We start from the raw sequence: 21,139 nt of genomic DNA, 5'->3' as shown, positions 1-21,139 counted from the left end.
TGTTCTTTTCGGTCCTTTTTTTTTTTTTTTTTTTTTGTAGCAGGTTTGTGTTGTTTTTTTTTCTTTAACACTATTTCTAAGTCTGCACGTTAAAATATTTGGACATATTGGATTTTCTCTTCTTTAGGAACACCTGTGACTCCAGTTACCCCAGCCAACGTAGTGCAGAGTTTGCCTGATCCTTGGGTATCTCAGATCGCTAATACAGATACTCTTGCTGCTGTTGCACAGATTTTACAGAGTCCTCAAGGCCAACAGGTAAATAGGTTGTAGGCAGTTACACTGCACACTGTTTGATACTTTGTGTCTTTAAGGTACACCTAGGGAATATCGCCAGTATCTCTTAGTTTTGTGTCTGGTATCCGTGTTAACTATGCCATGAGATTGTTCATTACAAGTAAGTTCCAGGTAAACTAAAACTTCCTTTTTTAATAACAGTAGTAACTAAAACTAACCCTGCTTGTTGCCTGAAAGAATTGCAGAATGTGACTTCAGGTAAGATGGTCTGTAACGCACACCTGGCTATATAGGATTGCAGGTGACTAAATCAAGTGCAGCATTAAGATTTCATGGTTATAGGTATAAAAGAGAAGGGCCAATTTAAGCATATTTATCTGATGGATGCCTCAAAAAGCTAAACATTGTACACAATTATATTGTGTGAATATGCTCATTCTGGAAGTGCATTGTGTGTTGATTCTTTTCTTTGTCTCTTCAACAGCTAGAAACAGTTTTTATTTTGCAGCATTCACAACTCAGGTCTTGGAAGTGACTATGCTCCTCAGTTTTTAAATGCTCAAATCTAGAAAAGTGGATTGTTGTGCCTTATACATTGAACTGCTTGTCCTCTTAACTGACAGCCGCAAAAGTGCAACCATTCAGCTTTCTGTAACAACGCAGATCATCATTTGTCAATTTATACTTGAGTTCTGACACCAGCATAACTTTGGCATTATGATTTTCATTTGCACTGAGGAATAGGATGTGTTACCTGCTGGGGTATTAAACAAAACCCCCATGCATATGAATGAGAAGAAGTCACCAGTGAGCTGTTACAAAGCACTGGTGCTGACAATAACAACAACTTTACTTAGATTGTTTGACAGTGTTCAGTTAGGCAGAATTGTCTGTAATTGCTCTTAAGTCAAGCCAAGATACTCTTTTCATCTGATTACACTGAAAGAAATCCACGGGTCGTTGAAAAGCAGAGCAAAATGGGTTTATGAGATCCTTTGTGAAATGTGTAGAAGAGAGCTCTTAAACAAAGGCTGTGAAGGGAGAGTGGGAAATACGTGGGAATTCAGTAAGATGATTTTAAAGATTACTACCTTGAGAGTATTGTTTAAAAAAAGGCAAAATAAAAACATTCTGAAGGTGAGAAGGGAATTAGAATTTTAGAGACTACAGATCACGAAGAAATAACAAATGAATGTTTAACAAAAAATGGTAAAATGAACAGGTTTTGGGAGAGGGGAAAAAGATGGTCTGTTGCATGAAGGAAAAAATTAGGTGTGGGTAAGGGAGAAATAAATTTGCAAGAGACAAACCCCTTTGCTTTCTAGCTGGTCCTCGGCTATTAGAGGGGCTGGGGGCGGCAGAACTCCCCTCTCTGTAGGTTCCAGTGGGGGCGGTGGCTGCGGGTCCCCCCCCAGGTGCAGGGGCAGCCCCGGGCTGCAGGTCCCTCTGCGTTCAGCAGCAGCCATTGGGTGCACGAGTAGCACGGGTTAGTGACACCCATCACACAGTCTTGGTGGTTGCTGGTGATAAATACACCAAGCTGCAGAATGGCTATAGAGCTCTAAAGTGAAATTGCAATTGCAGTAATAATACTGGGGAAAATCACTCAGCGGAGCCAAGGCTGCAAATCCTCCCCAAAGATGTCCCTGCTGGGGAGGGGGGACGAGAGCAAAACCCATCCGTCTGTCCCTACGACTTGGTGCCGAATTCTTGTCCCACACCCTGGGTCCAAAAAGGGATATTTGTACCTGTTCTTGTTACTGATGTACACAGTGTGGGAATGGGGCTGTGGGCAGAAAATTCTTTATTGTAATTAGCACCGCACTTCCTTATCTGCATCTGCAGGCAGTAGACTGGCATGAGCTAGGTGGGAGACTGGGGTAGGCACCCTTCACTGTATTCCACATTGCCTTATCAGGGCCACAAGGACACAGACCACTGAATCTTCACTCAGCCCTCAAGTCCGCCCTGGCACCAGGTGTTTGTCAGTAGTGTTGAGCTTTGTTTTTCACTTGTTTTGTCCTTCCTGGGTCTGACATGGTCTTAAACAGAAGCGTGGAGACAGACTGACCATGCAATAAATACGTACATGCGCATCTCTAGGATCGGTAGATGGACTGCAGCATTTGCTTCCATCCTCTCCTTGCTTCCTGTTCTCTAACCACTCCACCTTGCCATTCCCTCCTCCCCCTGCCCCTCAAGCACAAATGTTCTTGATTTCATCTTAAGGCTGTGTTTCATGGGTGAGAATGCATGCTGATAAATTGAAAGTCTAGACATAGGAGAGGGCAGAGCAAGTAAAGGTGTGACCCACAAGAATGTGAAAACAGCTAGAATGGTGACCACCCAGGATTTTCCCGCTCTAGGGCTGCCACATCTGCTTCTTCAGTTTGATTCCTTCCTACTTGGAGCAATGCACAAGGTGGACCAGCTATATTTGCTTATCTTTTGTGAATCAGCTAAGAAGGGAGAGGAGGAACTGGTCAGTTTTGCGTGTTGCAGTAATCAGTGAAAGCTGTTGGTGAGGCAGAAAAATAATTGAAGTATTTTCAGAGTCTTTGCTGTATAAGGAGTCTGTATAACTCTTTCTAAAGAATAGGGAAGGTTGTTCCACATTATCACATGGTAACTTGAAAACAATCTTGAAAAAGTATCATACATTTTTGATACAGTGTGGAAAAGATCATCAACCTTATCGGCTTATGTTAGACTTTCTAGTCACCCCTAGTAAGAAAGGGAGGGTTTGAACTCTACAAGAGTTCAGTGTTGAACCCCATGAGGAGGTGGCATATGAATGTAAAGATAATCAGGGACTTAAGGTCAGCATAGTTTGAACTACCTGGGTTTGTTCAGCCTCTTTTCCAGTAATACGCAAAGTAAGGCTCTAGGGGTTTGCCTCATAGATAAAGGACTGCATCCTCTAATTCCATGGTACTGCAGGAGGGCTTTTTTCCATGGGATTATTTTTTTTTTCCTTCTGTGTCAAGGTAAACCTGTGCGATTTTATGGGGGCATCTTTTTATTCAACAGATTAATAGACCTGCACAAAAAAAACCACCATTTATTTCCTCATTGGGACAGCTCCTTGTAAAAAATTATATATAAATAAAAAGTTAGAAAACAAAGTACACCAGGCAGTTGGGTTGTACATTTGTCCTAAAAACTATGAAAGACACTCACTCTATTTTTCTTTATTTTCTTCCTATACATTTGAAGGGAGAGACTCTTAGGGTTTTCTGATATGCTTTAATGGAATGTCTTGGGTCCATTCACTAAAGTTTTGAAAGTTCCTTGTCTGGTATTTACTCCACTATTACCTTAGACCTCTCCTGGGTTGTGGAGTCGAGGTTTTTAAACAAACAAACCACCCCAACCACTACAATACCCCTGAAAAATATTTTTTAAAATATTTTTTTAATAACAATTTTTTTTAAAACACCCAGCACTATTTTTAAATAATATTTTTTTACTTTGTTTTTATTGTACCATACTTTGTTGTTACTGTACATGAGTTGCCCCAGAGCTGCTGCTTCTGGTTCAACATTGCATCCAGGCAATTTTTCTGTTGAGAATAGTGCTACACAGAGCGCGAAGTCTGTGCCATTGCAGGAAGTCAAATTATATTCCCAGTTCCTGGATAATTTGGTTGTTTTCTTAGCATAGCAAGGGAATTGCATTCTATCTGCACGATCTTGCATTTCAGTGTGAGATTTTCCACGTGACTGATCCAGAGACACCAGTGCAAGCTCTTCCTGGAGGCATGCTGCATCAGCCTGAAGTGCAGCTGGCACCAGTGCAGTTATTTTCTCTATACAAATGTTGCACCATACAGATTCCTAGTACAGGTGGGCCCTTAGGAAGCTGGAGTAGGCTAACAGGATTTTTTCAGGTCAGAAGGAATCAAACTGGAGAAACAGAAGAGGGGGAACCCTAGAAAGCAGGAAATCCTGAGTGCTGGTGACTGGTCATCAGGCAGCCTGTCAGAGCGAGTTAGGAGGAAGAAGCATCTGCATGTCTTATCAGCCACAGGAAAAAAAATTAGCCAGTAAGTGGAGAAAAAAACTTGCTATAAATGAAATCAAATTAAGATGAAATAATAGCCACAGGTTAGATAACTGCATTCTTGAGGTGTTTTGTTTCTTATTTTCCTTCATAATTGGAGAGGGGAAAGACTAGTTTTGTTTTGTTTTGTTTGTTTTTTAAAACATGTCTGGTTTAATGCGTTTGTCACCTCTTCTCTTTTAGCTTCAGCAGTTGATACAAACTCTGCAGATACAGCAGCAGAAACCTCAGCCTTCACTACTTCAAGCCCTGGATGCTGGTCTGGTCGTTCAGTTACAGGCCCTCACAGCACAACTTACAGCTGCAGCTGCTGCCGCTAACACACTTAATCCACTGGAGCAGAGTGTCTCTTTTAATAAGGTAGAAGTAGAATAGTAGAGGTTTGAAGAAATATTTATTGTTAAATATATGTGGGTCTTCTTTTGAATCTTACAATTTGACTTTACAGATTCAAAACATACATGAACATACTCTGAAGTGTTCCATCTTGAAAAATTTTTAAAAATGTCTAGAGAGAGGAATATAAATGGAAAATACTAGTTTTATGAGTTTAGGGCTAAGCGGTATTTCATAAAATAAGTTGTTTTGGAAGGGACCCATCAGGATCAGCAAGTGTGAAGATGGATTTGATTTAGCGAAGTTAAGCTGTTATTGTATGTTTTTCTTCATCCTTTGTAATACAGTGGTGAGAATTGAGCGCGTCTCATGTGTATGAACATTGTGTTAATGATCTGAGGTAGGAAATTATTTCTTCCAAGGTTGACACAGTTTAGGGTCAGGTCCTCCCCCAAACCTGTAACAGATGCTCTTTGTTAACCCTCCCTCCCCCTGAAAAAGGGAAGAGAAAGGGAATAAGGGAGAGAGACTATCGATTAGAAAACAAAAGTACAACAGTTTTAATTAAAATAATAATAAAATGGGATATATACAAAACCAGTATTGAAGCCAACTCCCCAACTCCCCATGGCAACACATCATCATCACAGCTGATGCTGGGGACCAGCCCCTGGGGAAAAGTCCTAGGCTGGACTCAGCAACAGGGCACAGGAGCTGGGTTCTGGGACTCGGTTCAGGAACACACTGATCTGCCTGGGAGATCTGCCTCAGGACCCAGGGGCAGGATGGACAGAGTCCTTCTTGGATGCCAGCTGGTGAAGAGGAAGCAAAAGAGAGGAAGGAAGGGGATTGACCCTCATGATCCTTCTGTTTTACACTGTATATGATGGACGTGGAATGGAATACCCCGTTGGTCAGTGTAGGGTCACTTGTCCTTTCTGCTCCTCCCTGCAGGTGTGGCTTTTACTTTCTGCCCCCTTCCATGTGGTGCACAGGATTTAGCAGTGACCTTGGTCTGCACACCAATCCTTGGTAGTAACTCTAAACATGGAGCGTTATCGCTGATAGAAGCTGCTAACTTAAAGAAGTGCAGTTAATTAGAAGAGCTTGAGCTGAAAAGTAAAATCATTGAACACAATTAGTTCTGTTCTGCCCCAGACCAGGACAAAGGTAATGAAAGGGAAACATGCAGAAATTCGTATATACTGTTTTCTCAGAGGAGTAAAATGTGATTGAACTTGTAATTTTCTTATATTATAAATGCCAAGAAAACTTCTAATTCTAACCACAAAGTGATAGTAAGTCAAGAAATAAGTTTCAGTAGTTAAAACTAGTCATGTGATGCTTCTTCAGGGATGTCAAAATATAAAAAACGAAAGCAAATCCTGTCAGTAGAGAAACGTAATGTGTTGCAGCATGTGCATATCTTAACAAAAACCAACCAAACAAAAAAAAAAAACCACAAAGCTATAAGAAGACAAATATAGTTAAATGCCTAATAACAGTAACCATGCTGGAAATCACAGCAGAAGTAGTAGTATACCAGAGGGAAAAAAAATGAAGAACTTCTACTCAGATTGAAAAATTAATAAATCTTGTTTAATTTTCTTTGTAAGAAACAGCTCATGAATAGATAATTTCTGCAGGTTTGTCCTGGGGCAAATAAATAATAAGGAAAATGAAGTCAGGGAATCGAAAAACCTTTTTATTTTCCTAACCCAGATAATCTCTTTTTCAGGCAGGTAGCTGCTCAGAACTGAGCAAGTGCCGAGTTGTAAGTTTTAGGACAATTTATCTTGTATTTCTAGAATTCAATGAAAAAAAGTGCTTGTACTCCTGCTGCATCACAGCTATAACTACAATCAAGTAGAACATTAGCACAGGGAATGAATGCATCAGTTAATAGAGACTACCTTCATATTTAGGTACAAAAAGTAATTAAGAATACGATGTTATATTGTGGTTTTATTCCACAGACTTCCAGCATGCATATATGGATAGGTGTACTTGTAGGTGTGGCTGTCTACAATGTTGGACAAAGTAACCAGAGCAAATACAAGAACTGGCATTCTGATGAGATGTTTATTTACCTTGAGTGGGTTCAGCCTGATGCTCTTTAGTTAGTTTATGTCGGTAGTATTATGCAGAGTCATCTTGTCCTGAAAGTTGTCAGTGGGGTGAATGCACATGATAATGTTTTCTGGGACTTTGAAGGTAAGTGTTGTGGCAGGAAGTTTTGTGGCAGCATGATAATTTGCAAATTTTCAGTAGGTTGTGCTGATTTCTTTTTTTAAGCTGTGGAAGACCTGTGTTTACAGTATATGATCTGTACCTCAGTTCCACATTACACAAGTAGTATTAGATTATAATACATCTCAAATCACTTTTTTGGTTTTCTGTAGCACCTCAGTGAATGAACTGATAATGTAGTTTACTGAGGCGTTTACCCAAAGCTTATTTAGGATGCTTTGCAGAACTTTCATAGGAAGCATCTACATCAGTGTTCTAGTTTGAATCAGGAGCGTGCTTTTGAGGTGTAACTTTTGATTGTTTACATGTACCACACATTGTTTCACATTGCAGAGCAATATTGAGTGCATGAAGTAGATTTGTAAGCCCAGTGGGTTAATCCAAAGCTAAAGCAAAAGGTACATGCCAATAGCTACTGAGCACTCAGTCAACAAAGTCAGACTGGAGGTGCTTCAAGATAACTGGTAACAAAGGCCAAGTGAAATAAAATCAAATCTATAAACCAGATTTTTTTAAGAGGTATGTTTTGCTTCCTAACAGCAAATCTAGATTTTTGTTAGTGATCTTCCAGTATGCTCTGAAGTTGTTACTTTTTTTCAGTGTATTTTAGAGAGCTTGCAGTAGTTTTATATTTAACACGAAATGTCTCAGTTGCAGGTGAAGATACATTAAAAACTAAGGTGTCAGAACAGTACAGTGAGCTGCAACACTTAACAGCCTTTGTTTGAGTACATGAAATACAGTTGTTTAATTCCTGGGGTTCTAATATTTATGAGAAAATCAGTTGTTAACAAGTATGCGTATAACAAAAGAGAGCATGAGCCAGCAGAGTGCCCTGGCAGCAGAGTGTCAGCAATGCCCTGGCCTCCATGAACAGGAGTACAGGAAGGTGATTGGTGGAAACGATCCATCCCATCTAGACGTCCTGTCTATTTCAGATAGCACCTAGAGTATCACACCCAGTTTTGCAGCAGGAAAGACATTGACAAACTGGAGTGTGTGTAGTGGAGGACTGCCCAAATGGTCAGGGCTGGAGGGACTGGAGGTGGTTCTGCCTGGGGAAGAGGCAGCTTTGGTGGGGAGACCTAACAGCAGCCTCCCATCGCAGCACCTGTGGGAGGTTCAGCAAGAAGATGAAGCCAGGCTCTTCACAGCACAACATAGTGGCAGGATTGTGAGACAACAGACAGAATTTTAAATGAAAGGGTTTGGAGTGGGTATAAGGAAAACCTTTTTGTCCATAAGGGCAGTCAAGCATTGGAATAGATTGTTTAGAAAGATTGTGCAATCTCAGTTGTTGGAAACTTCATATTTTTCCAAGACTCAACTGGACAAAGCCCTAAGTAATCTGATCTGAGCTTACAACTAAGCTTGCTATGAGCAGAAAGTTCAGCTGAGACATACTAAGGCCCCTTTCAGGCTTGACTGTCCTGTGATGCGAAGGTTATGTGGAATGAAGCAGAAGAGACACTGTCATCTGGTGGTAGTTTGATGAATTATTCTTATCTGATGTTCAGGGACCAGTCCTGAACATTTTAAAGAAGCTGCAGCAGCAAAATTTAAGAACCTCACAGTTCCCGAGTGCAATAATGAGAAGTATCAAGTAGTTCTTGTAGAGGATACTGAAGAGACTTGTGATGGAGTTCAGAAAATGGAGGATGGGGCCATGAGGTGGATAAATACATGGTTTAAGGCAGTGTCCAAAAGGCAAATGTTCTGAGTTGGCAAACATAACAGGACAGCTTTTATAATAAATGAACAGTAAGTACTGTGATCCAGATAAAACTGTGAAGCTTAGTTTTTGTTTCATGGTATAATGATGGTGAAGTGGGGAGCAAATGTACATAGTGCAGGAAAATAACATAGGGATTTTTTAAAAAATCATAGTTATTTTTAATAAATTTGGCAGTTCCTGCAGTCCTTTGTTTTCAAGCCTCTTCAGTCTTCACAATTTCTTGTAATGAGCTGTGCAGATTAATATGCATTACATGGAAAATTCCTTTTTTTCTGTCAACATGTAATATGCATTTTTCGTAATCTTTCTACATGACTGTATGCTTGTATCAGGGTAAGGAAAAATTTTTGACCAGCATTTCAGATACGTTTATGTTCTACTCTTATTTTAATTTCTGAAGAGGAAATGCTGATCCTTAAAAATTTTGTTACATTTGGAATAAAAAAGCTTTTTTTCAATTACTTTAATCATTCCTATTGTTTTTTTCTGAACATATTCTCTTCTTAGGTAATTAAAATAATAGGTGTAGCTTTCATGGAAAGGTCTTTACTTCCATATGCCTGTGTGTGTGTGTGTGTTAACCTAGGTATCCTAATACTTAATATGATTTAGTTTCTTTATTATGCCGAGTATTCTGTTAAGATTTATTTAAAAATCAAGGTATTTCCGTTCAGATTTTCCCTTTAATATCTCCTGTGTTATGTAAAACAAATTTAAACAAAAATCATGCTGCACATTTGCCTTTCTTTGCTGAAAGATTTTTTTGTTTTCTATGGCCCCAGTTTAACTAAATTTTTTTTTTGCCTATCATGAACTACTTTCTATTTGTTCCTTTTCTCAGATGATTCAATAGTACATATCCTGAAATCTTTTCTACTTTGTCATGATGGAAGATGCATGATGATTAATCTTAAAGATGAGACATTATTTTTCTAAAACATTTATTTCAGAGGAGCAACATTTTGCAAACGTTCTATGTATTCTAACAATATGAAAAAAAAAAGAAGGCAGACAGCTTGCTTTAAATTGATTAGATGTAATATGGTGAAAGTTATTCTGGATTTTAGCATCTCATCTCACATAATCTTGATGGTCTGTGTTTTGTCAGAGATATACCCAGTCTTGCTTTCATGTGTGTTGGAATATTTCATTGGGAAAATAGTTCTAAAGATTCTTGATCGATCTGTCTCTTAGCTTACACTTTGTTCTTCTTGCTAGACTCCAGTAATTGAGAGTAAATAGAGCATCCTGAGAAAGAAAATGGGCTACTGAATCATCATGGCTTGTTACTGGAAGTGTTTTTGCCTTGATATTTTGAAATGACTGCCCTGTGTTCTCATTTTTTTTTGTCTTCTGAGACCAGGCTTTGGGAAGAGCTTATGGCAGTTTGCAGTACAGCATCAACTCTTTAATTTTCAGAAAAATTCCAAGGTGTAAAAGATGCATGGACATGGGTTTGATAGCACTGCTCTTTGTGCTTAGGGAAAAAAGACAATCTCAGTGGCAAATAACATTTGCTGCATTTCTTCATGCTTGTTCTTTAGTTTTGACTTCAAGAAAATAAAATGCTACTGAAGTGCTTCTGGGCTGTTTAAAATTTAATAAACAAAACAAACTTTTTTGTTCAGCAGAACTACAGTGTAGACATTTACAGACAAAACAGGAAGCATATTCAGGTTTTTCCTGTCATTTCTTTTTATCCATCTGGAGGCTTATTCCTCTTACATGATAACTGCTTTGATTTTTTTTCTTTTTCCAGACTGTGAGAAGTTGTTTTCAAGGAGCAGTATATTTGAAGGAATTTAGGCTGTCTAAGTGACACATGTGAAAATATAGTAATTCTTTGCAGAGTAATCAAGCTGTAGGTCTTCTCTTGATATGAGGAGAGCATTTTGCTGATTGCCAAAAGATTGAATAGTTGGCTTCTTCATAGTAATTCTTCTAATAAAACGTAATAGTAAATAAATTAATCTTTAGTTAAGCCTTCCTCCAAACTACATGTTATTTACTATGGAAAGAACATGTAGCTGTACTTGTAACAGCAGCTGGAGCTCAAGAAAGTAATGGATAAAATTTGGAGGCATTCAAGAGTTTTGTAGCAATAGCGGTATAACATTTAATTTTCATTCAGGTAATTTGCTTTTTTTTTTTTCAAGTTGAGAAATAAGAGCATTTTTCTTTTTAAAAGTAAATATAAATAGAGGGACATATAGGGAATACTTGGTAATGCTTACTTTGCTTTCTCCTAGAAGCTGATGGACAGGTTTGACTTTGGAGAAGAATCTGAACAAAATGAAGAGCCTAAAAAGGAAACTCCTTCTTCCCAACTGTAAGATCAAGCTATGTTTCTTATGGAAAATGCTAAAGTTTGCCTGACACTAGTTGTACATTAGGATTAAATAGTAAGGAAAAATGTTTCTTTCAGAGCATAAGTACACTAAAACAGTAGAAAAACAGTTTACTACATGAAACATAATTTTTTAAAAAATACATCTGTGTGCCAGAAGTTTTGTTGACTTCATCCTAGTTAGCACATTCTTTACTTTGTTAGTTATATTCATAGTGTTAATGTGATAATGTTAACAGAAGCTGAAACTAGCTACATTGTCTTCATTGTTTTAACAGGGGTGAAGACCTGTTTACCAATAAACCGAAGAAAAAATTGTCGATTTTTTAATTTAATTTTTTTTTATTTTAGGCCTTTGGTACCCGAATCTGTGAACAACTCACTTTTTCACCAGCTAGCTGAGCAGCTGCAGCAACAAAATTTAGAACATCTCAGACAACAGCTTCTGGAGCAACAGCAGCCTCAAAAGGTAAAAACTCCATCTTGTGGCTGTCATCATAATTATTGTCTCCACTAAAAAAATTCATACACTAGGACAAAAAGACTTGTCCTGTTAGTGACACTTCTCTTAAAATGGAAGTCAAGAGTGACTGCTTCTGTTGTTCGGCTCTTCATATTGGGGGGGAGGGTAAGGGTTTTCTCCCTGCTGTCAGAAAGGAGGTGAGCACTGAAGTGGTTTTACTCCTGTCTGTCAAGGGAAAGCAGTGCACAAGCTGTTGCTACAGAACTATCAAGAGGACAGGTCAGAGGTTGCTGATTACTTTGATGTACCCTATCAAGCTTTAAATCTTGGCTAATAAATGGCTCATTCTATTGAAGAATCTGAGCTAAAGGATAGAGTTAATTTCCTGAGAAATAATTTATGAAGAACTGATGCTCGAGACCACCGAAGATTCCTTCCTAACTATGTGAACTGCGTCCTGTCTACATTGAGTAAATTGTCTTATTTCTTCTGAAGTTTTCCTTGATATATATGTGCTCTTTTTCCCCTCCTGAACCCAATTCCTGATTCCATTTGAAAAAAAAAAAACAAACTAGAAGTTGTATCTGGTCAGTATGAAGACAGAATAAAAGTGGACCTCAGCTTCTTGTTTAGTCAGTACAGAGTTGAAGTTTTATTTTCACCTTGGTGGCACCTAAATTAAACTTGTGTTGGAACTACACTGGAATGACTGCGGCGTGTTATGAGAGAGATTTTCTTTAGTTCCATGTTTGAGCATCATTGGGAAACATTAAGAGAAGAGAAAGAAAAATAAAGCACACAAAAGAATTAAGCATCTGATTAGGTGAGGAGGAGAGGATAGACAGAGACAGAAAATGAAATTTTTGAAGTTTTCTTTAATACTTTGTAAAAGAAATTAAATCCAGAAACAGGTTGTTGAAAAAAAATAAAGGGAAAATGAGATCAAATGGATAACACTAGAAGGAAAATGCAGTAACTGACTTGTAGTAGAATTTTTATTTTCCTGCAAACTGTCATGAGCTGTTGAAAAATAGGAAGAGAAAAAAAAAAAATTGTAATTACATGTTATTTTACTGTCAACCATTTCCCTGGCAGATAGATTATCTAGTATTTGTTTAATTGAGGTGAAGATGTAATGAGAATCACTGAAATGTTTACCTGCAATAATTGATTATAGGTTTAAAATTATTTTTCAGAATTGTTCTGGTAGCATTTCGATTTAGTTGCATTTCTTGTATTTCTTGAATTTTTTGCATATCTTACTGATATTTATTCCAAATCTGTACTTGCAATCCAGTGTACAGACCATTCTGTTTTTTTTTCCTCTAGCAAATCAACAACACATTTAGTATTCAAAATTTTAAAATTTTGGTGTTTTTTCAGAACTACTTGTTTCGTTTTGTTGTAGTTGACAAGCTGACATAAATGACACAACACCCTCCCTTGTCTTGTAGCATTTACTTGTCTGAAATCACACACTGCAAGAAAGTTTGAAGTTAAATGTAAATTTTTTAACTAACTCAATTTGTATTGCAAATATTTCCGTTACATGTAATAGTAAATTCTATTTTATTATTAATGTGGATGGCTGACCAATGGGTATCTTTCAGTGTCACTGTATGTATGGCTGACGTCACTATTGTTTGTCCTGTGAGTTTTGGTTTTCAAGCCAGCCAAATTAAGCAACAAATAGTGCACTTTAGTAGGTAGTAAATTTTTTTTTGTAGTCAGGAATATTAATTATTTCCAACTTTTATACTTAGGGATAATAAAAAGAAAGGAATGCAATGGAGTGACATCTAGATCAGCTTTCATATTAATGGGAAGCGGGAAAAGAAGAGAAACTTACTAAATAGTTTTTCAGAGATATATTTGAACAATTGTTTCATTTAATGTTACATTTTGCCACAGTAAGCATTTTAAAATTAGAAGGCTTTTAATGATACATTACTATTTGCTATTTAGGCAAGCCCTGAGGAGAATCAAGAAGGAAATTTTGGTTCAGAGCACTCTGCCTCACCATCACAAGGGAGTAGTCAGCAGCAGTTTTTAGAAGTGGAAACAAATGTAGATGATTCTATGGATATTCAGCAACAGGTAAAAGCAATTTTAAATTTAGTTACAGAATTTGAAAGGAAAACATATACTAAGATGATTTCCAAGCAAGTAATATGGAAGTATGTGTTAATATAGTTGTATATATTGTCAGTATATTTATTAATGTTAATTGAACTTCTGTTATGTCTGACTTCAGGACATGGATATAGATGAAGGGCAGGATGTTGCTGAAGAAGAGATTTTTGAACCAGAAGAAAAGAAATCAGCTGTTCGTTCAAGATCTCGAACTCGTTCAAGATCTCGTTCAAGGTTTCATAATTAACTTGTATTAAGTAGATGAAGGTTTTCTGAAACAAAGATGCAGTTTGTGATTATCGTTCTTAATTCTGTATTTTCCAAAATAGTCATGAGCAGATTTTGGCAATAGAAAAAAAATATTTTTCATTAACATTTTGGTATTAGATGTTGACTTTCTGTATGACAGTTCATTTTGCATATCTATGGTCTGCTTTAAATTTTTTAAGACTTATTCAGATAACAAAAATAACTAGTATTAGCTACTGGTCAGATTTTCTTTGTCAGACGAAAAGATATTGCTACACAGTTCTTTGAGTGTGTCTGTTTTGTTTTAAGCTCAAGGTGTATGTACTATTCGTCACACTAATGACATTAAGTTTATTTCCTGAAGCAGTATGAGTGACTATAACAGAAATGCATATATCAAGCTTAAAGTTTGCAGATAAAAAAAAAAAAAAAAAAATTAGTTGTCTTTTAAGCATACTGAAATTAAGTATTTTGTAGGTCACCAAGAAAACGAAGGTCGAGGTCACGGTCTGGTTCTCGTAAGCGTAAACACAGAAAACGTTCACGCTCAAGATCAAGAGAAAGGAAGAGAAAGTCGTCCCGGTCCTACTCCAGTGAGAGAAGGGCCAGGGAGAGGGAAAAGGAACGGCAGAAAAAGGGACTGCCGCCCATACGGTCAAAAACGCTTAGTGGTGAGTGGCGGCTGGTCGCTGGCCTAATAACATAATGTTAAAAGGGGAGAGCCATTGTTTTTCATTGAAAGAACAAGACTTAGCCTGAGTGCTGTTGCAAAGTACAGTAGCCATAATCTTATTTATCACTTCCACTTCTTGCATTTCTTACAACTTATGTACATAATTTCATCTTAGAGGAAAGCGAGTATCGTATTGTTCTACCGATGGTTTTACTCATCCTGTTGCTGTTACCAGGACTTGGGATTCTCAGGATGTATAATTGTACTGTATTTTTGTAATAGACTTGTGTTCCGGAATTTAACTTTGTTTAAAGAGTTTATATATGGTTTCTGATGTATTTTTGCATTGATTTTGAGTTTTAAAACTATATCGTTTATCTGTGAAGTTAAGCAGTTCAGAATTCATTTTTACAAAGTAAGGAGCGTTCTCTTCACATTAGTATTTTATCCTTCCCATGTGGCTTTAAACTCAGGACTGTACTACAGTTTAGATGTATATTTTTTTCTTCTGTGACTTTTCACATGAAAAGAGGCAAATCAGTTTTAAGGTGTGGATTTCTTCCAGTAGTTGACAAAGCAGGAAGATGTAGTCAGAATGGATGGGAACTGGGAGGCAGGGATGCCAAGTAACCTGATGAACAGCAGCAGCAGCTGAGGTCCTATGAAGTGACCCAGCTCATGGGAAGGAGACATTAAGAAGGCTAATTGAAGTGTGGAAGTTTTTTTTGGGGGGGAGTGTGGGGGTTGTGTGTAAATAAACAAGTAATTCCCCGATGAGCATTTTACTTCATGAAATTATTTTGGTGCCTGCCACTGTTACCACTTGCTTAGGTCTTAAGAGCTTAAGACCATGAGAAGCAAAAGGGCCCTGCAAGCACGTGAGGAAAACATTTTGTCAAAGGGAAATCTTAAGGCCTAGTTATTCTCAGTACTGCTGTCAGTTGAAAATTTCAGTTGACAGAGGATGACACAACACTGGTTTCCAGCTTGGTGCACCAAGATTGGTACAGTAAGGATGAGTGATGTATCAAGGTGATGATGAAGGAAGAATGTTTCCTTGGTTAGGATAGGGCAGGCCCAAGATATCCTGGTTGTCTGGTTTTGTTCTTCCTCACATCCTTTAAGGTGCTGGGTGGATTACTCAGGATAGTAAGATACCTGGGGAAAACCACCAGTATTGGCCTCGTCTCTTGTTGATGTGTTAAATGGAAATAACTGTAATGTCAAGGCTTGCACACATAGATTGGGTAATATTTGGGAGACAGAATGATTGGAACCATATAAATCTGGGATGGGGGAAGTTGTAGTCCCCATGTCAGCAAGTGTTTGTATTTGGTGAGAGGGTTGGGGGTAGGTATTTGGGAGACAAATGGCAGGCGTCTGTGCTTGTGGTGGAATTGACAAGAGTAAGAAAGATCATGGATGTCTTCTGCTCAGTGGTGAGCCTCATCAGAGTTTGTCTTTCTGGGGTGTTCCCCAAGGTAAAGTAAAAGTATAGTGTCTGTTTCAGGTGAAAATGCAGTGCATAATACTGCAGTTAAGATCCTTCTGTAATGCACGTCTCTTTAGTTAGAACTAAGTCTTTGTTAAAACTGACTGTTCTAGAGGGATGTTTTTTATGGAGCGTGGAATAGAAATGATTTTTTTATTCTTCCTAAGTAATTCCTACTGCAGTTTGCCTTCCCTAATAAAATACAGATTATTTTTTTTTTTCATTTCTTTTAAGATAAAATTTTTGTTTAAAAAAAATAAAACAAGAAGAATGAATATTTGCATTGAATATTTGTTTGGTCAGTATCTGTTTTGTTAATGTACTTAATCTCTGTATAATGAGTAATAGATTAACTATTCTTGCTTTTTAATCAATTATTTCTGTTACAATAATAAGGCCTTTTATATCCATTTGTGTTTTATAAGCTAATGTTCTAGTATTTGATTGACATGAATGTGTCTCTTGACAGTTTGCAGTACTACTCTTTGGGTAGGTCAAGTAGACAAGAAGGCTACACAGCAAGATTTAACTAACTTGTTTGAAGAATTTGGACAAATAGAGTCAATTAATGTAAGTAAGTGTGTTACCAAGCATTTTCAGGGATTACAAACTAGCAACTTAAACATGCTTATGCCTCTGAATTCCTTTTAAGCAGTTTAAGCTTGTATTTAAGAGACTATTTTTTATCACTGTTTAAAATCTGTGGCTATGATAAGTTGCTTGTTGGTTTTCAATTACTGACTTTTTAAGAACGAAAGGCAGTACACTTGATGGTATACTTAACTGCTTTTCTCCAGCACTACTATGCAGTTTTTTAAACCTAACAGATAGTTTTGTCTTTCCTCTTTGTGTGATGTGGCACAGAGCAGGTATCATTTCTCCTTGGACTAATGGGCACAAACTGACATGTGTCCAGATTGTTCTTGGTTGCATTCCATACAGAGAGTTCCTTAAGTGGAGTCAATAGGGATAAAACATTTAGAAGAAAAGAAATTGTACTGCAAACAAGTGCTTATTCTAAAAAGTGACAATTTAAAAGATGCTTATAATTAGGAGATGTATTTCTCATTATTTAGAGTAATTTAAGTTTAGATGTTAAGAGTCATACTTCAGTGTTGCCTGTAATTCAGCATGATTTGTATCTTCCTGAGAGAAATTTGGATTTTTGTCTCTCAGTCCAACAGTATTAAAGTACTTCTAATGCCATTGCATTCATTTCAGATAATATTTTTACTATTTTTCCTAGCATGTTAATATATGCAAATGTATAATTAATAAGGTTTGGGGTTCATGGCATTACAGAATATTTTAAAAATCTTCACAAGTCAAAAAAACCCCATAGCCTGACTTTTAAGCCTCATTTTGAGTTGCAGGGAATAGCATTTAAGAAAGTTCAAACGAAAGTAATGTAACAACCGTAATGTTCCATTTCAGAGGCAAACCATATTGTAAGTAAATTTTCCTACACATTCCACAAAGCTTTAAGCACATAGGATAACATCGTATATCTTAAAAACACTTTTTTTATAAGACCTGAATTAAATTCTGTCATCTTAAATATTTCTCTTTGTTATGTGGTTGTGTGCTCCTAAGCAGCATAAAAGCACACCTCTGTTTTTGACTAAAACTAAAATAAGCACGTGTCATACGTGATTTGCAAACTTGTAAAGATTACATGCCACATCATTCTTTTCTTTCCTAAATAAAACATTAAAGCTAAAAATCAAACTTTGGGAATGAGGGCTCTACCCTTCAGAAATGCAAGATACTTTTTAATCATTAGTTTGTGCCTCTCTGAAAGGCTGTTACTTAGCTCTAGGTGAAATTGGAGCTTAGTAAGAGGTGGTAAGCTCTGCTTTTCTGAAGTTGTTGTAGTATAGCTCCCAGGTTGTGCCTGGTCAGTGTTGTTCAAATCTTTCATGCATTTTTTAGCATCCATTCTTCAGCTTGCTGTTGCTTCTTGAAAATGCTGTATGTGAAGTACCTTGCTAGTATCACTCTTAAGTTTTGCTGATGCTCAAAGTTGTTAATATTGCTCATTAAGGTAACAATTGTTTACAGTATGAACCTGTCCTTTTTTGTATTAGTATTCACTTAGTGTAGTTATGTAATATGAAGTACTGGTTTCCTTACTTTTCAAGACCATTGCTTGTTTTTTCCATAGATGATTCCCCCAAGAGGTTGTGCTTATGTCTGTATGGTTCATAGACAAGACGCTTACCGTGCTCTTCAGAAACTTAGTTCTGGGTCCTATAAAATTGGATCTAAGATCATTAAGGTAAATAGATTTTCATCTAAGGATGCTGTCCATTACAAACACAGTACAGTTTTAATCTGTTGATCTGTCATTTAGCAGCTGTTCATTCAAGTGTACAACGTAGAGAAGAATGGAGCATAAGGTGTAAATTGTTGTCTTTCCCCTCTCTTTATAATGCAGCTTTTAACAGGTAATGTGAGAGGTAGAAAATGAAGTGATGACTTGATACTTAGGAAATACTTGGAGAATATTCTATTTAAGTGCTAGTGGTAAGAGTGCATGACTGTAAACAACCTAAGTCCTGTACCTGACCTTGTGGATCACTTAATATTAAATTCTATATACTTAACTCGTTAAGTATACTGTGATTAAGTGCTGTAAGGTTTTTCTACTTTCCTTGGTGTTTTAGGATGAATTATTGAAATATTGTGGCATTTATTTCCCCATATATGTAAAATAGAATTAATGTAGAACAAATTTAAACTTTTTGATGTAATTAATTTTCCACATACCTGTTGTAGCGGCCAAGTCAACCTCCTACAGTTTCATTTAAGATTAAAAACTTGTTCATAAATAAACAATGAGGGTTGATCTACAGTGACAGAAACATGAAGGAAGTTGCCTGAAATATTCTGTTCAGAGATTACATGTTTTAAACATATGTCATTGGTTTTTATTTTCAGATTGCCTGGGCTTTGAATAAAGGTGTGAAAACAGAATACAAACAGTTCTGGGATGTGGATCTGGGAGTTTCATATATTCCTTGGGAGAAAGTAAAATTGGATGATTTGGAAGGCTTTGCTGAAGGTGGCATGATTGACCAGGAAACAGTAAATACAGGTACGGATATGAACAGTGACTCTGGTAGGTAGAAAATGTGTTTATTTTGGTAATTGCAAGTCCTCAGAAAGCTTATTTGTTTAGGTAACACATACTTTTCTTCAGTTTACGTTAATTTTGCTAGCTACTTGTTCACAATATAAATGGCACTGTAATCAAGAAATCTGGATTGTCTTTGTAGATGAGTAACTAGTTGATTTTTGTGACAATGAGAACTTAATAACAAAGGGAAATTAACTTAAGGAAGTCAGTAAAGGTTAGAATTTTTAGGAACAGAAATTTGCTGTGTCCTCTTTTCAAAGTATGTAAAATATTTTGTAGAAATTGTTCTGCCTATGGCTGTGAGAAGTCTTATATGTGGGTGTAAGACTTGAGTTGGAACTTGTGCAAGTAGTCACAGCTTAGCTGAACCTTACGGTATTTTCTCCATAAAGTCAAAGAAATGTGAAAACAAGTAATGTTAGACCTCAGTCTGAAACCCAGTTAATTGAGAAGTTTGTTACTTTTGTAAAGCATTCAGAGTACTTTGTTTTCTTCAAACGGATCTAACATCAAATGACTGTACTGTACTGAAGTAAAGAATAAGCTAAGACTATTTTTTACTAGTGGCAATAATTTTTCAGGTTGTATGGGGTCTGTCTGAGCTGATTTTCCCATAGCAGCCCTCCTGGTGCTGAGCTTTTGTGTTGGGAGTTAGAAGGGTGCTGATAAAATGTTGTGACTGCCTCTGAGCAGTGCTCACACAGCACCAAGGCTCTTTCTAACACTCCTCCCTCAGTGGGATTGGGGGGCAGGAGGCTGGGGGGAACATAACCAGGACAGCTGACCCAAACTGGCCAAAGGGACATTCCATACCGTGTGATATCATCTCACCTACAAAGCTGGTACAAAGGAGGCAGGGGAGGGAGCTACTCCTTGGTCCTCCCGAGCAACCACTACACGTTTTGGAGCCCTGCTTTCCAGGAAAGGCCAGACATCACCTGGGGATGGGAAGCAGAGAATAAACCTTTGGGGTTTTTCTCTTTGCTTCCACACTGGCATTGCCTGCCTTTGCTTTCAAATTAAACTGCCTTTGTTTTTACCCTCAAGGGTTTTATCTCCATCTTACACTGCTTTCTCCTTTGGCTCTGTGGAGGATGGAGAGGGAAGGGTGAGGGTGATAGAGTGTCTTAGTGGGTATCTGGTGCTCAGCCAGGGTTAACACACTACACAGGTCAAAATGCAGTCTTGCTTTGAGTGAAAATTAAATATAAATGACTGAAATTAAAACATGGAATGTTACCGAAATATATTGTTATACTTGAAATAATCTTTCTGAGGAAGTGACAGAAGGAAGAAATGGTGGTTGGGATGAGGTTTAACATGAGGATTCTTTATCACTGTACAGTACCCCGCTGATAACACAGCTATATTAACAGCAACAGTTTTTAGAAAACTGGAGCATACGCTATATTACAAATTATTAACAGAATGACAGGAAAACTTAAATCAGTCTGTATACAGCCATAATTCAACAGTATTGCAATGATTACAAATATTTTTACATTCTTTAAAAGATATAATAACCACTAAACTTAAAAGACTTCAATTATTTGTAATGAATTCTTATAGATAACACTCAATTGTTTACGAAGGAGGACTTTTTAGTATTTAAACAAAAATAGAATATTATCTTTTGACATTAAGAAATATACCTTTGTTTTTTTTAAGAATGGGAAACAGCCAGAAGCTCAGAAGCTGCTAAAGAAACTACTCAAACTACACAGAGTGCCACAGTTGATAAAAGCACTGTTATTACAACACAGACAGAAGCTTACACGCAACCAGTCACCATGCTGCAGGTTTGTATTGTTCTGGGTTTGCAAAACCCACACAGAACTGGATGGCAGACTTTTTATTCAGTGCAGATAAATTTCAGTGCTGAGTTAAAATCCTTAAATTGCAAATACTGAAGTCTTGTGTCAATGTGTGTTTACCTCCTAAATATTTTAAAGTAGAATCATTTGCTGTGATTGAGTAAAATCTTTAGTTTCATGCACAACATATCCCAAACTTGTGTACAATC

At 37.2% G+C, this 21,139-nt stretch overlaps 1 protein-coding gene across 1 annotated transcript in view; it reads left to right on the top strand.

Annotated features, from left to right (window-relative positions):
• The window catches only part of SCAF8 (SR-related CTD-associated factor 8), a gene marked incomplete at its 5' end in the record, with an annotated part of 31,835 nt that overhangs the window by 4,975 nt on the left and 5,721 nt on the right, over positions 1-21,139 (top strand). Inside the window, 11 exon segments of the mRNA XM_008945034.1 lie at positions 128-258; positions 4,483-4,659; positions 10,870-10,949; positions 11,319-11,436; positions 13,396-13,527; positions 13,685-13,797; positions 14,290-14,483; positions 16,447-16,547; positions 18,142-18,255; positions 18,918-19,074; positions 20,785-20,915. Coding sequence (XP_008943282.1) covers positions 128-258; positions 4,483-4,659; positions 10,870-10,949; positions 11,319-11,436; positions 13,396-13,527; positions 13,685-13,797; positions 14,290-14,483; positions 16,447-16,547; positions 18,142-18,255; positions 18,918-19,074; positions 20,785-20,915 — 1,448 coding nt within the window.

This window comes from Merops nubicus, unplaced genomic scaffold (genome assembly GCF_000691845.1).
Source record: "Merops nubicus isolate BGI_N331 unplaced genomic scaffold, ASM69184v1 scaffold2760, whole genome shotgun sequence".
NCBI classification, from domain to species: Eukaryota; Metazoa; Chordata; class Aves; order Coraciiformes; family Meropidae; genus Merops; species Merops nubicus.
Note: the sequence above shows the minus strand (reverse complement) of the source record. Positions and strands in the feature narration are given on the sequence as shown.